Genomic DNA, 20,734 nt, shown 5'->3' with positions numbered 1-20,734 from the left:
ACTATTACAATGAATCTAACTGCAAATAGGAAATCCGCTAAAAATAACAAGCATTTACTGAGAACTAAGATCTGCGCAATAAAGATATTTTTTAAGAGGCAAGAGGTGCTCTTATTCCAGAAGCACACAAAGGCATACCCTTTATATTTGGAACAATCGAAAAGTTCGCTCCATTGGTTTTTCACCAAAACTCCATCCCACCATATAAGTTACTTTGCACAGTTGCTGCAAAAATCTGGAAATTTTTCACTTAATTCCTGTATTATAGTAATTTCCCACTTTCTATTGAACCACGTTTCATTTATCATTGACAGAGCAGTTGCAAGGGCGTCCTGATGATCAAATTCAAGGGTAGGGTCTAAGAGCCTATTTTCTGACGAATTTGCATTATTGGACGAAAAATTTTGCGTGACAGAACTTGAAAATGGCTTTGAAAAAATCTGTTTGAAAAATACCATCCTGCAGTTTTGAAATTGATCTACATACAAACGAAAAGGCCGCTATTGTGTAGACAGAAGGAGTTCGTTTTCTCTCTTGAAGTCCAGTGGTAATTCTTCCTTAGGCAAGCAGCACTGATTGGACAACTATACCGGTCTTGTGCTTGCGTTTTCTTGATTGGTCTATTTCGATCCACAACTGGGTTTTTTTCATCGTGTTCTTTTGGACACTTATTCTGACGTTTTATTTTCTGATGAGTGTCACACGAAAAAGCTTTCAGCCAATATGTTATTATTTTCTGCTTTTCTCAAGGCCATATGCATATTTGTTTTGTAGCATACAGGGCAATCCGGTCTTATTATGGTAAAAACATCCTCTAAACTGTATCTTAGTAGCATATTCAATAAAAAATAAAGCTATCTGTCACTCCAATTGGAACAAAAGTAGAGACAGTTTTGGGGCCACGAGTTACAAGCAAATATATCGATCAATTCCGATATTGTCATGAATAAACCTCTCATACCTGTGAACTGGAGGAAAGTTATCCAATGACGTATTAGTTTTTGGAAAGCCCAATGCATCGCTTGGAGAGAGTATATGAGGTGAGAAAGATTTACTGGTGCTTCAACTTTTGAATTTTTTTCCTGACGAAGTGTAAAGGCAAAACCTATATGATTTACTTAAACACCAAAACTAAGAAGCTTTTGTTCACAAGATACAAAGAAAATTTTGAGTGATGCAAATAAGGCAAAAATTGTCCGAACTCTGCTACAACGTAACATTGACTCGCATCGCATCGCACCGGCTCGGTGCACCACTGATGTTGAAATTCATCCAGTGTACCCAGGTAGTCTTGAAACGTAACAAAGGTCTGTTGTTTTTCGCTGATAAATGATTATTCAAAACAATAAGATATTCATGTTCCAATAAAAATCTAGTGCATTACGTTGGTGAGTGCAAATCTAAAAGAGGTTTGAAAACAGATGATATTAATTCATTCGATAACACTATCTATCGAACCTATGTTTCCCATTAGTGTAGATAAGAAAGAGAACTTAATAAAATGTTACTATATTTTCAGTGATTCTTAAATGATTTCTTCGTTCAAGCTTTATTGATTGTAAAGACTAATGGAAACATCAAGAAGTTTCATTTGAAATTATTTGAAATTGTTGATAATTTGAGTTTTCGATGACATTCCTCGGGGGCCCTTTTGGATATCGTTATAGGGAAGGTATGTATTTAAAAAAGGAGTTAACTCAATGATTCAAAAGTTATTTCTATAGTCGGATCTAACTACTTTTTTAAAGTAACGAAAATAAATAAATTAAAAAGAAACGAGAAACCTTATTTCACTACGGGATTGTAGTAAAAATCATAGATTTAACGTCAAGTGAAGTTTCTATTGAAGTATGATACTCATAGTAATATATAATTCGTAACAATAAAGAAAAGATCTGTAAAATGATTGCCATAAGATATACATGTATGTAATGCAGAAATCGAAAAAGTAAATAGTGACTAAATATTTTAAAACATAACGATCTCCTTTTTGCTAATGGGCAAGGTGTCTAGAAACAATTATGAAAAGAATACGTGTGAAGGCATTTAACACAAAGTCTAGCAAAAAATGCAGAGACCTGCAGCCAATAATTTAGCTAGAAAAACAGTACATAGTCAATAAAGATATAAAATAAATAAAATTTAATAACAAAACAGGTCAAAAAGAGATGTTTCAAAATAATCGTCAACTTTTCTAATAAAACAGGGATGCACGATAACTTGAATGTTTTTAAAAAATATAGACAAATTTAAAAATTAATACCAATACACGAAAATTAAATAATTTTTTATAAGCTTAAAATCTTTTCATATATGGTTAGTTGTCAGAAATTGATAAAATAGATAATGTTTTTCCTTTTGAAAGGATCAGCAAAAGGAATGTGCCGAAAAGAGTTTTCAATATTTGCGTCTTGGTTCCAAACGTGAGCATGCCAGTGACACTTACAAAACTGAACTCCAAAGACACCGAGTGTCTTTTTTACGCAATAGTTTCAGTGATTGATATTCGTTGATTTTTCATAGCCTGCAAATAAATAAAATGATGAACATATGCCTTTAGCAAACATTGTAATTTCAAAGAAAAGAGGACAACAACCAATTTTATAGGATTTCATTTGAATATTTTTTGCTAAACTGCATCGCTTTTCCTGTTCATAGTATTTCATGAAAGATACCTCATTTGTATAGAAGTGTATTGTATTGTTTTGTATTGTATTGTATTGTATTGTATTGTATTGCATTGTATTGTATCGTATTGTATTGTACTCTATTGTACTTTATTGTATTCTATTGTACTTCTGTTATATTCTATTGTATTCTGTTGTTTTTTGTGGTACAATATTTTGTACTGCATTTTTGTAATGTCATGTGCTGCATTTTCTTCTTCGTATGTTTTTTATTGTGTTATATTATAACGATCGATACTCTGTTGCATAAAACTGTAGTAAAAACTGGGTAAGCAGAAAATTTGCAACTGTATGGGGCCAAGGTGTACCTTAATTTGTTTCTTTTTACACCAAATAATGTTGTGTTGTATTGCATTTCTTTTCAATTTTAATTCTTTGTAAAATGTGCAAAAATCATAATTTATGAAATTAGCGGTTTTCCAAACTTTTGCCTTTGGTCTACCTTAAGCTTAATATTTTTAGAAATCAGTTCCTTTGATAAAGGACTCAAATTTGAAGTCATTAATCTGTCTATTTCCAATATTTTGAAAAAATCTTAGACATTGTTTGTCTTAGAAAGCATCTTGAAGTACGTCCAACAACAAAATCTGATTCCTATGGCTGACCCACCTCTTCCCCTGTACTAACGTAATCAGTATCTCTTCCACAAGACTTCCCTTGTAAATATTCTTTAATTGTCTTTCAAATCATTTTCGACTTAAGTACATGTTCTTTATTTTCTTATATCTCTTCTTCTCGTTTATGTTAATAGAATTGCTTCAACAGGAACACATTTCTTTCAAACTTTCTTTAATACTACGTTACAATATTGCATATAATGAAGGTCTACCGTCAAGATGCGAGTTCAATATGTTCTTCCTCTTGAGTTCCGGCTCGGCTGCGTCGTAGCCTCGTTTCAGTAGTCGACTGAGAACTTTTTGCTTGCAGTGACAATGAGTACAACTTTTGTGTCTTCATCTTCTGGTATTCAGTCTTTACCTAAAAAGGCAGAATACAGTGATGGAAGACAATTCAAAATGGTATAGGATAGTATAGACATTCTATGCTTTTCATTCTATTCAGAGCTCTTAAAAAAGATGTTGAAAGTAACAAGATTAGGAAATTACATTACAACAGAGAAAAGTGTTTGAAAATCTCTTTGTAGAATGAAAGAACAAGAATGAGTTTAAAGCCGTGATGTTTGCAGGAAGGCTCTTCAATACGATGATATACTTAAAGTTTAATGCAACGCACTATGATATAAGTAAAAAATCTTACTTCTCTATTGAGGATAATGTAGCAGACAAAAATGAAGAAGCCCTACAAAAGAGGATGCAAGGTTTATGATCAAAATAACGCAACGATGAAGATGTATGGTTCTATAAACCGTTTCATTAAAGCATTTCTGCTAAACTACCAGAACAGACTGGCATTATACAGCTACAGCTACATTACAGGAGATTTTGACTTTGTGAATTGCTGACATTGATACTTTGCCAAACATTGATTCACAGGTGGCACAATTAATCAGAAAACCTTTTGCATCAAAAACTTTTTTTCACATTTCGACTATCATTTAAAATGCTTACACAGTAAAGCAAAGTTTCTCATTTTTTCCAATAAATATAAAACAACAAATGTTTAAGGCTCTGCTTACGAGATTACAACCTTAAAATGCAAGGCCATAGAAAGCAAAAGATCATTACTACCCCAAAGCCCATTGAATAAAGGACATGCGACTGAATTACAACAAATCTTCTATTGAAAATGATGAAAAAAAACCCCTGCCAAAAAAGCATCAACAATTTACCAATCAAATCAATTTTTCCTTTAATAAAATCTGAATGTGCTGGTAGCATACGTAAATAAAATGATTATGCAAAATGGTTTCCATCTAAAATGGGGTCATTTTTTGAACATGGTTAAGAAATCTATGACCTGTCTTTACATCTTGTACATCTAATCTAACCCGAAACGAGTCAGGCCACAAGCACAATAGTCAGCAAGAAAAAAGGCAAGATCTTAAACACTTAAAATCAATTTCACTGTTAAACTACTAAACCTTAAAGGCACTATTCTGACCCGGTTCCAAGTTTCACGCATAAATTCGTCTCGATGTAAGAAAACCCCTTCATAACAATTAGCGGCCATGCAAAAACCCGTATCTCCTTAAAAGCCTGTGCACTAGGACACAAGGGTTTCCCAATTGTTTGGCATATAAACAATGTAAAAAACTGACTGTGGACATACCTGAAGTGAGTTGAATATTGTGAAGAGGTATTCAAATACCACTGTCTGTTCGTTCATAGTAAAGATACCAAAAAGCCACGTGAGTCCAAGAATTGGCATAAGTACTAAAGCTAAGCGTCCCGAGACCCTATATATAAAAAGAATAATGCATAAGTATTCTTATATTTTACAGGGAGAAATACATGCTAGGTGTAGAACCTTAGCATCACAGGGCATACCAAGAGCCTATCATTCACAAATTAAAGTTTAAAAATGATGACATCAGTTGAAGAGCCCCAGCACCTGAGCCCCTTCTTCTGAAAGCCATGTTTGATCCGATGAATTAATGGAAGATATACGACTGAAGAGATCAACACATTAATTCCTGGTTTTACGGAGCCAATCGACACTCTAGCGTTAGTAGGCAGGCTACTGAAACGGTTGCCACCCAATTAGACAATGTGTCAAGAGGAAGAATTACTAGAAACTCTGGGTCATAGGTTTGAGAAAAGGGTTGGTCGCTTCTACGAAAACAGAGGCTCGTAAAAATAGCCTTTAGGAAAAACCTGATAACTTAAGATACGAAACGGTGAACGTATAAACTGAAGTGGCTCCGGATAGGTTACTTTGACAATGTAAAAGATCATGAAAGTGACTCAAAATAGTAATTAGAAGCTGTAGGTAGGGTTTGCTTGCCCCCGTATGTACCATAGATCATTAAAGTAACTCAAGATAGGAACGAGAAGCAGCAGAGGGGATGCTTGTCTCGACTCTACCATGAATCATTAAAAAAACTCAAACCCTGTCTCTAGCATAGAGTTAAATCTATTGCCTCTAGAAACCAGAACAGTTTATTTATATTATAGGCATCAAAAGTGACTTACTTCAAGCTGTGCCCATCAGAATGGTGCTCAACAGCAGTACACAAAGCCTTTACAATGATACAAAGATTCACCTGAAAAAGGTTAAATGCCATGAATTGGGGAAAGAGTTACATAGGTTGTGTTTTACACTTACCGTTCGTAGTTGCCATACACGTAGGTATTATATCAGGCAACTACAAGAATTTAAACGTCTAATAAAACTTCAGTTTTTAGGATAATAATTATCTTATCAGGAATTCTAAAAAAATATGATGCAAGGAAATTTCAAAATGTCCTCTAAATTATAAGAGAAAATAAGATTCTTCCTAACAGTTTCTTGGTTCTGGTATACAGTACATGAATGTATGTAGCTATACTTGAAACAATGATTAAAGTGGTGAGCAGGTGACAAATCTCGAAAGCTTACCGATATGACCAGTATAACAGGGCCAACAAATGCCCATATAGCCCCACTCTGGACAGAGAGCCAACAGCTAGAAGGGAAACCCAAGAAATTTCTTATTGACGCCTTTTTACTTCTAATAATTGCTATGTAAATTCATTTAATAAAAGTGTATAACGAAAGGCTTATTTGCAAATTTTGAGTCAAAGTCTCAGATTTTCAACAAGCTTCTCCTCAAGGCAAATTCAACAAGCTTCTCCAACATGTGCCAACCTTTGTAGGGTACTTGTTCATTTTGGAGACATAAGGATATGTTTCCCAAGCGGTTCTAGTCAAGCGATTCTTTCAAAGCCCATTCACTAGGCCCGGTAATCATTATTATCTTTACTTTCTACATCTTGATTGCTAGTTGTAACCCATCTTCTAGATCATTCCATGCTGTTCAACAGAGTTTCATTATACAACTGTCACATATATTTTCAACAGTCATTTTCTGATTTTGATAGCAACTTTTGACAGAATGCACTCAAAAATTGTTTTATCACGTACACTCACTAACAAAGGAAGAATAAGTTTTATTTACCAAAGCAACGTCTCCGATCTAAATAAAAGAAAAATTATAGACTCACAAGTTTTCAGCAACCATATTGAGGCGGAAGATGCCAAAAGAAACCCCAACGATCACCAAAGGCAGGCCTGAAAGAGGAATTAGATAGATAAAAATAATCTAGTGGTACAAATAGAATGCATACAATTGAAGCAAAATCAATGTTATTTGAATATCCACTAGCACTACGGTACACAGTATGTACACAGTATAATATAATCGCAAGATATTGTTGCAAGCAGTTTACACTTGTTACCGAAGTAACAAAATTTTGAGCGAGGAAATATAAGATAGGAACAGATAAGCTCCTCCGCTTCTCCGTTTCTATATTCTACTTCCGTGCTCAAACTTACGTGACTTTGGTACCTTGGTAAGATAATTATAAATAATTATAGGTCTGTATTTTGGCAGACCATCTAAGATTATTAAGAGATTCTAGAAATAGGGTTCAGTGATAAATTGGTCATAAAAGGACCGGTTCATTATTATCAAAAGATGCCCCACTGACAATTTAATCAAAAGTAAATGGATGACAGAGACTCCTTAATTTATATAAAATAATTTACTAGGGATTAAAATGCAAAGCAAATTGGTTTCCTCAAAAGGTCATACCCCAGCCAATGAGCATGTACATCCAAGCTTTTAAGTTCTGTGAAAATGCCTTCGCAACCATTATCCATATGTAAATGCCTTCTCCAAGCATCAGGAAAAATGCAGCCAGGAAGAAGTAGAACAGGGAGATCGACACAGCAAGACACGCATACTGCAAAAAATCAATGTAACTTGCTTGTAAATTTGGTTTGAAAGTAACATATTACAAATGGTTCTACTATGGCTATATTTGTTAGCAATTCAATCTTCAGACATCTGTAAAGCTTTTGTGCCAGAAGGTCTTTATCTCAGTAGATCATTATGGAAACGAGGTCCATTATGAAAGCATTTTTTAAATTTATCTCTGCTTTGTTTTAATCTACGCTTGATTAGCAACGCTGCGAAAGAAGCTCCTTGCTACATCGATGGTAGGTAAGAATATCAGTGTTCTTTGATATTAAACCAAACCATAACAGCTTAGTTGTTTGCAAACCCTTCTCTTGAGAGAGGCCCATTTTGGTCGAAAGTGTTGGTCGCAAACACATATGCTCCACGTTTTAATAAGATCAATGGAGCCTTTAGTAAATTTCAGCCATTAAGACAAAATCAATGCAAACGTTAATCTGATAAGAATGGATTGACAAATTCTTTAGAGGGGGAAGATCTTTTTAGAATTACTAATAAAAATAGCATTCTAGCAGGCACTGGCAGGCACAATGATATATGTTTATGAATTGAACATCTCTGTAGTACAATAAGGGCGTGCCCCAAGATAGGTTGCTGCCACTACTAGGCCTACATTGTATCTTGCCATGGTGCCCTCACAGATAGCACATGAATGAAAGCTATGTATGAACAAGAGCTTCCTCAGGAGAACTTTATGTCAGGATGGCCGAGTGGTCTAAGGCGCTGCGTTCAGGTCGCAGTCCACTATTGTGGGCGTGGGTTCGAATCCCACTTCTGACAGATAAACTTTGTTTCTTATAAGCTAACTTGGCCAACTTTATACTTAAAATAAATTTCAGACCAGTTTCTTTCGGTAGCTAAAGCCCCTTCATTTTTACATCAAAAATAAATTTGTATATAGCTTCAAAAGACAGACCCATTGAAAGTAACTTTTTCTTAAAAAAAACTCTGGGGCATTTATAAAGCAAACAAACATGATATCAAGATCGATAAACTGAACATATTTAACGCCAACTCACTTTGCTTGACACGACTTTGCCTGAAATCATGAAAAGGAGGTTGGCGAACAGTAATCCGACTGCCAGGTTCAAGTGAATCAAATTCCGCGTGGATCGAAGGAGCTTTCTAGAAAGCAAAAACGTGGCATTATTTTCATAGAAAATTGTTTATCGAATGAACATTTCCCTCTTTAATAGTTCAACGTACCCAAGGTGCAAAGGAAATTTCACCGAGTCGTGGGATTTTGAATTTAATAATAATAAGCGTAGTGGGATTTTGAATCCTAGAATTGCCCGAGCACGAGCAAGCTGGTCATTGACAGTGTTAAGCCTGGTTTCCATATAGCCGTATGCCTGCGACTAGCAGCCGGCTCAGGAAAAAGATAACATTTCTTGCGGTGCAACCAAAGTGGCCTACCGAGTAAGCTAATTTCTACACTAACCTAAGAATTAGGAAAACGAGAACAGTGATTAACAGGCAAACAGCAGAGATAAAGCAGCCAACTAAACTGACGATCTGCAATGCTTGGCGATGCTCGACTGAGATCTACGGAAAAGAAATACGAATGGGTTATCATAGGGTATTCCCCTTTTAAGGGCTATATCATAACACGTGGTCTGTCATGGAAATAAAACAAGCTAACTCGTTGTTAGGCCTCAGCATCACAAAATTGGGCATGGGGGAAAATAACATTCCAGATTTTTGATCTTATCTGAAATTTAAAATGAAATTTCAAAAATCGTTTTGATAAAAAAGATTTTTGAAAATTTGGTAAAGTAAAAACATTTAAAAATAACAGAAGAATACAAGATAAGGAGACAATGAAACTTTAAAGTGCAGAGTCTTTAACGTGTCTCAAAATGTAGAAGTTGAGAAGATCAAACTTGCAAATAGGGTGTATACCTTATGGAAGCTTATGTATATGCTAAATGCAAATGAATATGAGAAACCGAAGCAACTTCAATGCCCTAGACTGTAGAAGCAAGTGTAAAAACGATACGAAATAAAATTAGAAATAAGATTTCCAAAATGGTTTTCACTGATAATGTTTTTATTCAGAACGTTAACCAGAAACACAGCAAGAACAAGGAAGGAAACTTGACAAACATCATATACCAGAAAAATTTACTGAAATTTTTTTCAAGATTCTAACAAAAAACTGCATACTTTATATATAACTTACTAGATTGTAATACTTTCTCTGGTTCAGGCTAAAAACCCTTTAAAAACTGGCAGCCGGTTTCAACTCCTAAGCTCCAGCTGATTAATAGATTCCAGTGACAAAAGGAGTAAAATTACCTTTTTCGTTTTCGAAACTCTAAAAAGAACAGCAAAGTCTGTTAAATGATTACAGCGACAGACAGTGTGGCTGGAATTTGATTTTGCGACAACGCAGCCCTCTGTTGACCATTCTCCTTCAGATGGATTGCTAAAATTTGAATTATATATTTCTTTCATCGATTTAAATGCAAGCTGCATAATTTCGTTAATCATTTTTACAAAGTTTCATATAACTATCAAACCTAACTCGCAGAAATAAGATACAAGAAGAAATGTGATTCACTTAAAATGGCCCAACATTTTTAAGAATTATTCCACGACTTGTTGCAATTTAGAAACTTCCCTACAAATATTCTTGGATGTACACTTCTGTAAACAACAGATAATTCAAGATAGACATGAATAGGCCGGTTTTCCAGACTAATAGTACTAACCATTATATTGAAACAGTCAAAAGGAAACGAGCAGCTAAAACAACCGGACATAACTCATTCTTGGTTACCGCAATCAAACCTGGACCAATAGTGACTTGTGGTATCAGAATCAAAGCCCTCCGTCCAGGAGTAAAAGAGCATGCGTAAGAATGACTTCATTCCATGGGCATGCTATTTCACTCCAGGACAAAGGGTTGGTTCACTCATTTAAAACTTTCTCTTGTTCGTCTTCCTAACAAGGTCTAGGATTTACCGGGCTTTTGAAAATGAGGCTTTGGTAGTAATCCATTTCTCCTTACTGATGCATTCCATGGGGGGGGGGGGGGGGGGGGGGATGGTGATGTTGAACAATTGTTTTTTCTAGTACAATAATTTTAAAAACATTTGACAAGACATGTGTAACATGATTGAGCATAAAAATCTGTCCCGAAAATCTAAAGTCTAAAAAGACATTGTCGTACAATGTGAAAGGCCAGTCATATAAATCAAGTAAAGTGTAAGACAAAACCCTACCTTTGATTAACGCGCCAAAACACACACTCCGGTGTAGTGGAGTTGGGCTTTTGTAAATGGGTTAATACAATTTCGACTGGCTCTTTGAGTATACCAGTTGGGGGTGGATAAACAGTTGTGGATAACACTTTGCTGTTCACGGTCGCACCTCTAAAATATAACAAAACTCAGCTTTAATGATCAATCCTAAAATAATCAGATGATTGGACATGTAGCCTGGAAATAACATCTAGTATTGAATTCTAAAGATAATTCTTTTTAAATTTTATACATATTTATATGTAAGCATAGAATCTCTGAATAACAGCTTTTTATCGCTATTGTGTCATCATTGATCAAGAAAAAGTTATCGCTTCTTTTCGAAAATAATACTTGATAAACCAGCTTGACTTTTTATATATTCTAATATACTCTGAAAAAATTTCAACCTGTAAAGAAACTTCAAACAGTGCTTGTTCGACAGCTAGAGTCCGACAGCTAGAATTTTGGTTATATTTTGCGAAGCTTTGGTGGGAGGAACAGGACGGTTGTACAAAACCCTAATACAACTCTTGCGAAGGTTTGATTTCTTTATGCAACCTTTTCAACTTATTTCGACGCATTTTCTCATTATGTACTGTTGATAAGATTCAACGCTACCCCAACAAAGATATTTTCATTCTAAAACTTTATCTTTATTTAGCTTATAACCCGATATACAAAAGAATTTGAAAAATTTTAAAAAGATACTTACGATAACGACCCTGTGGAATTTTGATCTGTCATCTCAAAAAGAGCATTATATACGATTGAAATTATCGTTCCATTTCCTAAAACATAAGAAAGAAAAAGTAACAAAAATGAATTCATATGCAAACCAATTAAAAAAATATTGTTTTATCACATCTTGGCTATTCTAGCAGATAATAAAGTTTAAAGGAATTTGGGCATGAAATTCAGATTTTTTCATTCATGAAATTCATGAAGTAAGAGCTTGGGGCTCGTTATTAAGGAAATGACTAAGGAACTTAAGGAAGGAACACAACCCTGGACAAAATAAATTGGAACTTCAGCTATTTTCACAAATTTACTTAATACCGCCGCCCCCTCTCTCCCAGTAAAATTCTTGTGAAGCACAGTCCCCCTGTGGTAAAGCAGCAATTCTTCACAGCTTTCTTTGTGTTTCATGATCCTTGGCTATATCCAGGCACAAATGATGAGGGGCTGAGCCCCCCAACCCCTCCCCCGCTCCCCTCTCTCCCTAACCACTCCCCCACCACTCCCCCACCAAAACCCCCACCATTACATCCCTGCTTGGTAATCTCAATGAACTACATTATATCATTTAAAAAGTTATATTACACTAGGAATCATGCTTCTAAGATTATCAAAATAGTAACAAGACTGTGTCCTTCAAATGCTTTATTGGATCTAGAAAAAATGAAAGGGTCATGCTGATACCCCTTGGCTAAAGGCATCTTTTCATCAATCTGGTATATGGTTGTGCTTTAATCATCTTTCAGCAATTAAATGTAGGACCCATACAAGCAGACAATGGAAAAAAATTATTCAGAAAGAAAAAATTATACTTTTGAAACATCGTCTACGTCATATTTTTCAAACAATTTTCGTAAACGAGATTACTATACGAATATGTTTTTACTCTCTTTTTTCGATGCAATCCCTTCATCCTTTCGGAGCATTCATCCTATAGAAGCTTGATTATGTCCTAAATAATCGTGAAAAAAATCTTTAAAAACACAGAGAAAGCTCTATATGTAAGCATTAGATACATGCAGTACCTGTGGCTGTATCTTTGAAAATGCCCGAAGGCAATTTTATGCTCTCTGAGACACTTAGGTTACTTGATGGGTCCGGAAAGACGTATCCCGTAAATTGCTCTGTTGAAACAACTGATACCTCCATATCTAGGAAAGGATTTTTAAAAAAGAGAGATATAGTTTGTGAATACATCTTCCTGTCAGACAGTTTGAAGAAACAATAATTTATTTTGAATTCCCCTGTATGAAGCTGCATTCATTAAAGCTTTGTTTAGCTGTCTCATTGGCCTAAAAAATGCATCTGAAGGCAAAATCCTTTCCAACGAATTGAATGACTGGGTCAAATAAAGTAGAAATTTGATATAAGGGTTACTAAAATCTTCAACAAATCTGCCTTTAAAGTTAATTTCATTTCGGAATGCTTGGTCGTATCAAAAATTGTTGGTGATGAGTCTTACACCGGTTTTTAAAATATTCATGTACTTTGTTATGAAAAGAAAAATAAGTAGAAGTTTAAAATTTGAAATAAAAAAAGCACACTCGACAGCCTTTGTTGTGTGGAGCAGAAAGGATTTAGGAAAATGTTGTGACTTCATACCTATTTCATCAACAGATACTGGAAGAACTTCTTTCTTTTTCTTATTTCTCGCTCTCTCTTGCCCCAACGAATAAGCAAGGTCTGTTCCAAAACTGTTCAATGTTTGGACAATTTCGTAGCTGTTTGGAGGTTCCTTGAAAGAAATTAATATGATGGATGCAAAATACTATCATCGTGTACTAACGATAACAAATACAAAATGTTGACAACAGCTTATTGGGAGACGCTCAATTTCTAAACTGTTTCTTATCAACAAATTCTTCAATATGGATTTATTGTGCAAAATAAATCATTTTTAAAGGAGAAAATTAAAAGAAGGGCAATTAACTAAACACTATAATAAAAAAGATGTTGAAAACAAAGATGAGGAACACAAAAGAAGCACGCGAAACGAGAACATGAAATCGCATTAAAAATTCAGAAGCCATTACAGAAGATCTTCCTATTGAAAGCTTTCATACAAAATTCCTTTTTAAGAATGCATAATCAAAAGCTTGTCAAATCTATCAATATCTATTAACATTTTTTAGGCTTGTAATCAGATTCTGACGCACAAAGTTTGTTTCTTCTGACAGGTTTTGTCATTTACTTCCTTAACATAGTATGCACAAATTTTCTTCAGTCCAAAACTCATGTGTCTGAGCCTTCACTGTTCACGTGCCAGCTTTATGTGCCAGCTTCCTTAAGCTCTTAGATTAATCCCTACTTCATTACTTTTTGGAAATTCCGCTATTTTAAGTCTGTATAAAAAACCTTTAAGCATTGAATTTAACAAAGGAAATCATTGAATCAATAATTGCCAATTAAGTTTCAATTTTGAGCTTTTATTGAGACAAATCGTATTTTAAAATTTCAGATTTAAGCTTTTTGTCCACAAGGCATTCACAAACACGCTTTAAAGTGTTGCATTTAATGCTTTTAAAACACATTAAAGACTTATTTATCTTGGATATATGAGAAGCTTGAGAGGATAAAACAGACCATGAAAGCAAGAACTACTCAAATGCCATCAAGATAGCTCATAATTATCTCAAAGAAATGCTTCTCTCGTAGACAAACCATGTCACAAAACCCTTTTCAATTTTAAAAAAAATTAATATCAGTGTAATCGCTGATATGATATAAAAAATTGAAAAATTTAATTAATTACCTCCTCATCTCCAAATGTTACTGTATTATTTCGTCTTCTTTTCCTGTCTCTCTTCTCTTCTTTGATCGAACGGAGCAGCATCGAGCAATTCCTCAAAAACTCCTAATACAAAAGAGATGCACTACGTCACAGTTAATGTATCTTGCAAACTCAATAAAAACTAACAAAGCAAGGATCATACGACCACATAACTCATCAATGATACGGATAAAAAGTGATATGTTTACAATTGTTTTGCCAATACTTCACAACGCCGTGTGCTGCTTCTTCAAGGGTACAAAAGCCGATGCCAAATACTAGCAAAAGATATAAAACATTGATTTTTTTAATTTGTAAATGACTCTTGTTGTCAGATTTTTTTCACTGAAAATTTTGCAAATAACCACCAGACCTCAAGTCAATATGGATCTAAAACGGCAAAAGAGCTCTGCGTTTTTTTGCAATTCCCTTGCTTTACCTGACATTTTATTATTCTTAAATATGATTCTTTCAAGCCACCTGCTCTTAATGTCTCAATATCATAGCATTAGATTTTACACGTCGCCTAGCTCAAATGAAGCATTGAAGGAAACAGCTTTTCCTAATATCCTAATATCACCAACAAACAAAATCTCAAACCATCGCCGCCTTGTTTAGAAAGATGATAAAATAGTTGATAAAATTAGTTGATGAAATAACAAAGATAAGGAATAAAAAATGATTCCATCTACATTTCGATTTCTCTTACCTTCATATAGGATTTCTCCTCTAACCTTATTCTCTTCTTTCGTGATCTTTTCAGCATTCTAAATTCTAAAAGAAAAAGTATAGCTTCAGATATAATTTATAAACAATAGTGTGACCAAGAAACCTTTGTAAATTCTACACCATTAAGGAATAGGTCAATGATGATTTTGGGTATATATCGATACCAGGGTGGTAGCAAGAGCGGGGCAAGGGGCCTGCTCCCCAATATTCATGAGGATCTCCGAACCGAAACGTTTGCAGATCGTACTGAGTTTGAAAATGTGCACATGTTGCCTCTTAACTCTCTCACCCATTACTGCGTTGGCTTGTAAATGCTTGTGCGTTACCGCGGTACGTTATTTTTATCAAAGTCATTTCTATATGTTGGTAAAAAAATTGCCCCCCCCCCCCAATGTCATAGTCCTAACTACCACCATGATCAATACAGCAAAGCAGTTTTTGACAGCTAGTGTGCACTCAAATATAGAAGGTTTACATCATGTGCAATGAAATGATCTGTATTACAAAACATCTCTAATATTAGAATCCATTAGGTGAATATGATTGACAGGTCAATAATCAAATTATCGATAAGATATAGTTTGTTGATTTTGATCAGGCAACCTACACATTTGTTAGGAGACGTTCCTCACAAGATAACAAAATTGGTTCCATGCATGTTTAGTGACTTTTAACTTTCTATAAAACCCACTGGAGTAATAATTCAGTAAATATATTAGAGCTACAACATCATATAAGGAAAAAATGAAAGGCTAATTATATATATATCTTAAATGGTAAAAGAATTCAAGGTTTTTATAAAAAAAATCAGCATTGAATGTGACCAACAAATAAAACTTTCTTAGATAAGACAATCTATGTTTGTTTTTCAATTTGTCTTTTTTCAATAATTTTAATGAAACTTCCACAGACATACACAGTCAAGTAACCACACACACCCACATAAAAAACACACACACTCACATCCATACTCACTGGATCTGGTCCTTTTCATTAATTTCCTTGTTTCTTTCCTCACTTTTTTAAGCTTCTTTTTTGTCTGTTTTGGCAATTTCTCTGTAGGTTTTGGAATTTTTAATTTCTTTTTGAATTTATTTTTTGGGACAAGTCTCTTTGCAGTTTCTGTAACAAAATTTGTGTTACCACACTTTATCAAGTTGTAATTGATATGCTTAATGGATTGCCAGCAACAAAAATTTACATAAATGCAAACCTCACAGAAACTATAAAGAATAAAATATCAGGAAGAAGGCTATTTTCAAGATTATGGTACACCTCTTTTGCAAAAAAATGAATCTTGAATGGTCCCAGAGCTATCAGTGCTCCAGTTGAATGGGTACAGTTGCTTTCTAATCTCCATCCAGCTAGTCATATGGTCATTACATCTGGACCCAAAACAAATTTTGTAGATTGACATTGATTAGCAATTCTCTAAAAAAAGTCCCCAATCTTGACATTATTACTAGGTTTCAGTGGAGAACAATACATGCAATGAGAAACAAATAAACTAAATAGCCATTTTCTTTCAAACATGTCTTTTCTTACAGAAAGAAGACAGAAAGTATAAAGTTATGTGCCAAAAGCATTGCAGATGAAAACTCACGTTTTGCAGATTGGCTTTCCTTTTTCTTCTTCTTATCTGAAGAAAAACGAAAACATTTTCATTCCTCTTGTTGTTATTTGTATTGCCTTTGAATTTATTCGATTTAAAAGATTTGAAAACAGAAAATCTAGAACAAAAAATCTACTGAAAGAGTCCTATTATTTGCATTAATATGGTCATGAAGTTGTCATTAAGAAAACCTACAAAATATCTTGCATTAAAGGAGAGACAAGCAATAGTAAATGCAATAAGGACACTGGCACTAATTGGATAGAAAATAGATATTATGAATTTAGGAACATAAACTGGACCAGTAATACTGGTAAAAATAACATTGCTGTAAAAACCTAACATTGACCAGTTTTCACGGGGATTTTGATATGCCAAATGCATTTGACAATTTTAACAGATTGATTTTTCTTAGGTTCCAAAAAAATTTCCACAAAAAAATATGCACACATTTAGAATGCTCAGAATTTCCAGCTCTATGCATTAAAGCTAAAAGGTAGAATTCATTCTTCTTGAAAGTCAGTCAATGGTTAGCCTAGTGCTTTTGTGGTATTTTCTAGAACTACATGCAAATTATCATGAAGTACTTATCAAAACATTAAATAGGGCACTGATATTTTGAAGAAAAAACATAAAATCAAGCAAACTTCCATTGATATCCTTAAAGTTCTAGTCATAGCTCTTGAGACAAAAGCCTTAACACATCCAATATCTGCCCTTTTCATTCAAAATTTAGATAAATATCTCTGCGAAAACCCAACCATCATTCATTGCCAAACTGTTAAAAAGATTTATTATTATCATTAACCGTTATTACCAACAGTTATATTTGATACGTATAATGTGACTTATGATATGACATATAACATTGGTATTTATAATGTTTAAGGGACTTGGATATTGAGCCAAGGGAGAAAAGAGGTCACTTGACCACAGTAGACAATGAGGTAATACTTGAATAGTGCGCAGGCTATGCTTGTATAGCAGCCAGTCATTTGGAACATGGATAAAGACTCTCTTTGGATTGGATTTCATTATACTCAAGATTATATACAACTTACTCGCATTATTCATATATCTCATTCAAGTGCCTTAACTGGTATTAGACTCAGTTAATCTTATATTCAAATGTTTGGTTCAGTTTTACATGGAATCGGTTTCTTGGAATAGCCTTAGACCATCCATTTAACAAAATTATGATGTGTAACGGTTCTACCATGGTTGAGTGGTGTTCCTTACAGAGTTCTGACTATTGTTATGCAGCTTAGAGAATGTTAAAATTCAAACAGGGGGGAGTAAAGTGGGGGAGGGAAGAGGGGAGAAAAGGGGGGGGGGGTAAAATCTCAATTTCCTCAATTCAGGATGAAAAGTATTTTTTCTTCATGATAAAAAAACTTCTAAGATTTTACCTTTTCTGCCCTTTGCTTTTGTTAAGTTAATTGGAATTATTGTCAGGAATCGATCCAAATTTCTACCAGTTCTTTTATATGTTCTGGGGGTCAACGTGGTACTGATTTTTGCCTTAGCCATGCCAGAAGTTGCTACATCTTCTGTAGATGAAGTTCTTTTGGTGCTAGTCAGTTGAGTTGATTTAACAGTTGATTTCTTTGTTGTTATTGTTTTTGTTGTTGTTGTTAGAGTAGTAGGGCTCCTTGTTGTTGTTGTCTTTATAACCAAGCCTTCAGGTAGGTTTTCTCCATCTAGAAAGGATTAATAGATGTTATATGTACATCAACAGTGTACCGGAGAATTTCAGACAAAATATATTACAGTATAATGTATGTATTTATAATTTTCTCCTTTTTGTGCCAACTTATAATTGTATAATGAATGAAAATCTATGCCAGTTGCTATGTTGTAGTAAAGCATTTTTGAATTTCTGCTTGCCACAGATTCTCTTCAAAATACAATTGATGAGCTTTTATGAAGGGTTGTGCTCACCAGAGCAAGAAAGAGAGCACAAAACAGGTCTTGAACATAGACCATATATGTACCTCACAAACTATAAGAACTTAATGAAAACAATTATCAATTTTCCGAAAAAGAAATCCAAGGATTCTAGTTTTCAAATCTTTTAACCAAAGACTTACACTTACAATACTTTAAGTATTTTGTGAGCTTTTTATGCTGAGAGCAGATTTCTTAATTGACTATAACATGACCTGATTTGGTGGTTCTTATTTCACAAACAGGCATTTTGTTGATCAATTTCGTATTGTTTCAGATAGGCTCAATTATTTTGTGAAATAATTTTAACAATCGTTTGGGTTGAATAAATGCAACCATATCATAAAGGTGTATTTATCCATGATCAAAACATTTTCAACCAGTTACTGCGAAGGTCAGCTATATTGTTGTGAGAACAAAATAGCTACTTGGAACTTTTAGCAGAAGTCACATATCGGATAAAGGGAGTGAGCCTGGCTTTAAAAAATAATAATGCTATCCTGATCTTTAATCGAAAATATGTTGATGTCAACTTTGTTACATATAATTTTTTGTCGGCGTTACCTTTTCTCTGGCTTGGTACGTAGCCACGAATGGGTGCGATGGTCTCGAAATATATAATTCATACTTTATACTACACATTCTGATGAAGGAAGGTTCGCATTTCGTAATAATTATCATCATAAGCTAGACTATATGAAACGATTTTCAAATAGCCTAAATTATTACAGTAACTGGCAAGATACTTACAGACATAAAGAAGGAAATTCATAGCCACTAGAAACGTCTTCACAGCCATTTTCCAAATTACTTCTGATTTTTCACAACTCTTTTTTCTCCCCTTACTGCGACATGGGGCTTCAGAACAGAATTTGCCTGTATCCTGGTACGAGCAACCACAGGAAGGTTACCACTGTTCCGACTTTCACTTGCAAGATTTTAAAAGCACAGCACGGACGACGCCTAGGCTAAGAATACACTGACATACTTTCCCGATAAATAATAGCAACGAAGTCGGCCAATTGTATAACAATTGTTATGCCTATTATGAATCACACCGTTATCACCTGCATTTCGTTGTTTTGTTTTCAATAGGCCTGACCACATAGTTGTTGTGGTTGCATTCAATGCTGCTTCCAAGTAATAATTCAATTCAATAACAAAGGCTGCGCCCTTCCCAACAATGACGTTATACATCCGCTGCTAAAGGGCAATTTTAAAAGGATATAGAATTATTGGGGCGGCACCATTGTTTGATAGCTTTGGGAACAAAAGGTACCTTCCATTAGAAACAAAGGATTTTCAATTTTTTTGGGGTTGGGTGGGGTCCTCGAAGTACGGCCTTTAGAGAAGCATCGAGCTGAATTTCAAATTGAGCCGGTGACGCTCAGCCCATGAAAGGTCCTAGCCGATGATGACCTGACCTAACTCCTACATCAAGACGTTCATAAGCTCACATCAAACCACTTCCAACATAGCCTATTCTAAGGGAAATTAGCTCCGGGGCAACCCTTTGTTTATAAAAAGAGGAGGGCAATAGCCTATTGTTTAAAACAATGGAAAGTCACTTGGGCTGGAGGGGCAATTGCCCCCCTAGTTAGTATGTTAAAAAGGCCCTGACTTCCAACATACTGGTTCTCCCAATAAAATTGAAGCCTAGTATCTAATCTATATTTTATACTATCTTTAGGAAAAAGTAAAAAAATACTTTTTGAATTTAGTTCCCATCTTGGAAAATACTAGACTTCGCAATGCTACGAGGAACACCCTAGAACGAGATACTTTCTGGTGAAATTATTTTACAGGACCTACATTAAAAAGATTTTTAAAGTAGTGCACAAATCTGCTCAGAAAGAAAGGCATGGATAGCGCAGTGTCCCCAATCAACGATGTATCTAAGGATACAGAACACCATCTTATCATATGCAAATACGAAATGATCAGAGAACAGTAATGCCGCATTACAACCACGAGGCTTAAATTAATACCTTTCTAGCATAATGAATAATTTTTTAGATAGAAAACTAATAGAAATCTACAGTTGTATATTTGGACCTAGACTGAAATACTTATACCGTTAATGCTCTAATAAAACATCGATGGACTTAATAAATTTTCCATATTTTATAGTGGGGCCAAAGGGAGGGG

At 34.6% G+C, this 20,734-nt stretch overlaps 1 protein-coding gene and 1 non-coding gene across 4 annotated transcripts; one reads left to right on the top strand and one right to left on the bottom strand.

Moving 5' to 3' along the window:
- Positions 1 to 816: 816 nt before the first annotated feature.
- Positions 817 to 19,689, bottom strand: LOC135686140 (adhesion G protein-coupled receptor D1). Of its 3 annotated transcripts, XM_065202316.2 has the most exons (21): positions 19,337 to 19,689; positions 18,049 to 18,339; positions 16,631 to 16,666; positions 16,003 to 16,149; positions 15,008 to 15,072; positions 14,281 to 14,382; positions 13,131 to 13,263; positions 12,554 to 12,679; positions 11,506 to 11,581; positions 10,773 to 10,922; positions 9,844 to 9,973; positions 8,987 to 9,090; positions 8,565 to 8,670; positions 7,381 to 7,531; positions 6,791 to 6,857; positions 6,186 to 6,252; positions 5,780 to 5,850; positions 4,917 to 5,043; positions 3,945 to 3,986; positions 3,517 to 3,665; positions 822 to 2,524 (listed from the first exon to the last, which is right to left on the bottom strand). In XM_065202316.2, exons 1-20 carry the CDS (start codon positions 19,383 to 19,385, stop codon positions 3,519 to 3,521), a joined length of 2,187 nt encoding a protein of 728 aa, XP_065058388.2. In that variant the 5' UTR covers positions 19,386 to 19,689; the 3' UTR covers positions 822 to 2,524; positions 3,517 to 3,518. The 3 variants fall into 3 exon arrangements, with proteins under 3 accessions (XP_065058391.2, XP_065058388.2, XP_065058390.2); XM_065202318.2 differs by lacking the exon at positions 16,003 to 16,149 and having other exon boundaries at positions 19,337 to 19,688; XM_065202319.2 differs by lacking the exons at positions 16,631 to 16,666; positions 18,049 to 18,339; positions 19,337 to 19,689 and having other exon boundaries at positions 817 to 2,524; positions 15,991 to 16,091.
- Trnal-cag (transfer RNA leucine (anticodon CAG)) lies at positions 8,242 to 8,325 on the top strand. Its single transcript has one exon. It is a non-coding gene; the product is annotated as a tRNA-Leu (tRNA).
- Positions 19,690 to 20,734: the final 1,045 nt, after the last annotated feature.

Source organism: Rhopilema esculentum, chromosome 6, assembly GCF_057945365.1.
Source record: "Rhopilema esculentum isolate cy_ngs chromosome 6, ASM5794536v1, whole genome shotgun sequence".
In the NCBI taxonomy this organism is placed as follows: domain Eukaryota; kingdom Metazoa; phylum Cnidaria; class Scyphozoa; order Rhizostomeae; family Rhizostomatidae; genus Rhopilema; species Rhopilema esculentum.
The sequence above is the reverse complement of the archived record's forward strand: the minus strand, read 5'-3'. Positions and strand labels throughout refer to the sequence as shown.

Excerpts from the sequence above, each read along its gene's own strand:
- LOC135686140 (XM_065202316.2), bottom strand. The coding sequence starts at position 19,385 with ATGGCTGTGAAGACGTTTCTAGTGGCTATGAATTTCCTTCTTTATGTC. Across the intron at positions 5,851-6,185 it reads CTGTTATACTGGTCATATCG|GTGAATCTTTGTATCATTGT; the intron begins GTAAGCTTTCGA and ends AACCTTTTTCAG. Across the intron at positions 3,666-3,944 it reads ACATTATCCTCAATAGAGAA|GTAAAGACTGAATACCAGAA; the intron begins GTAAGATTTTTT and ends CTGCCTTTTTAG.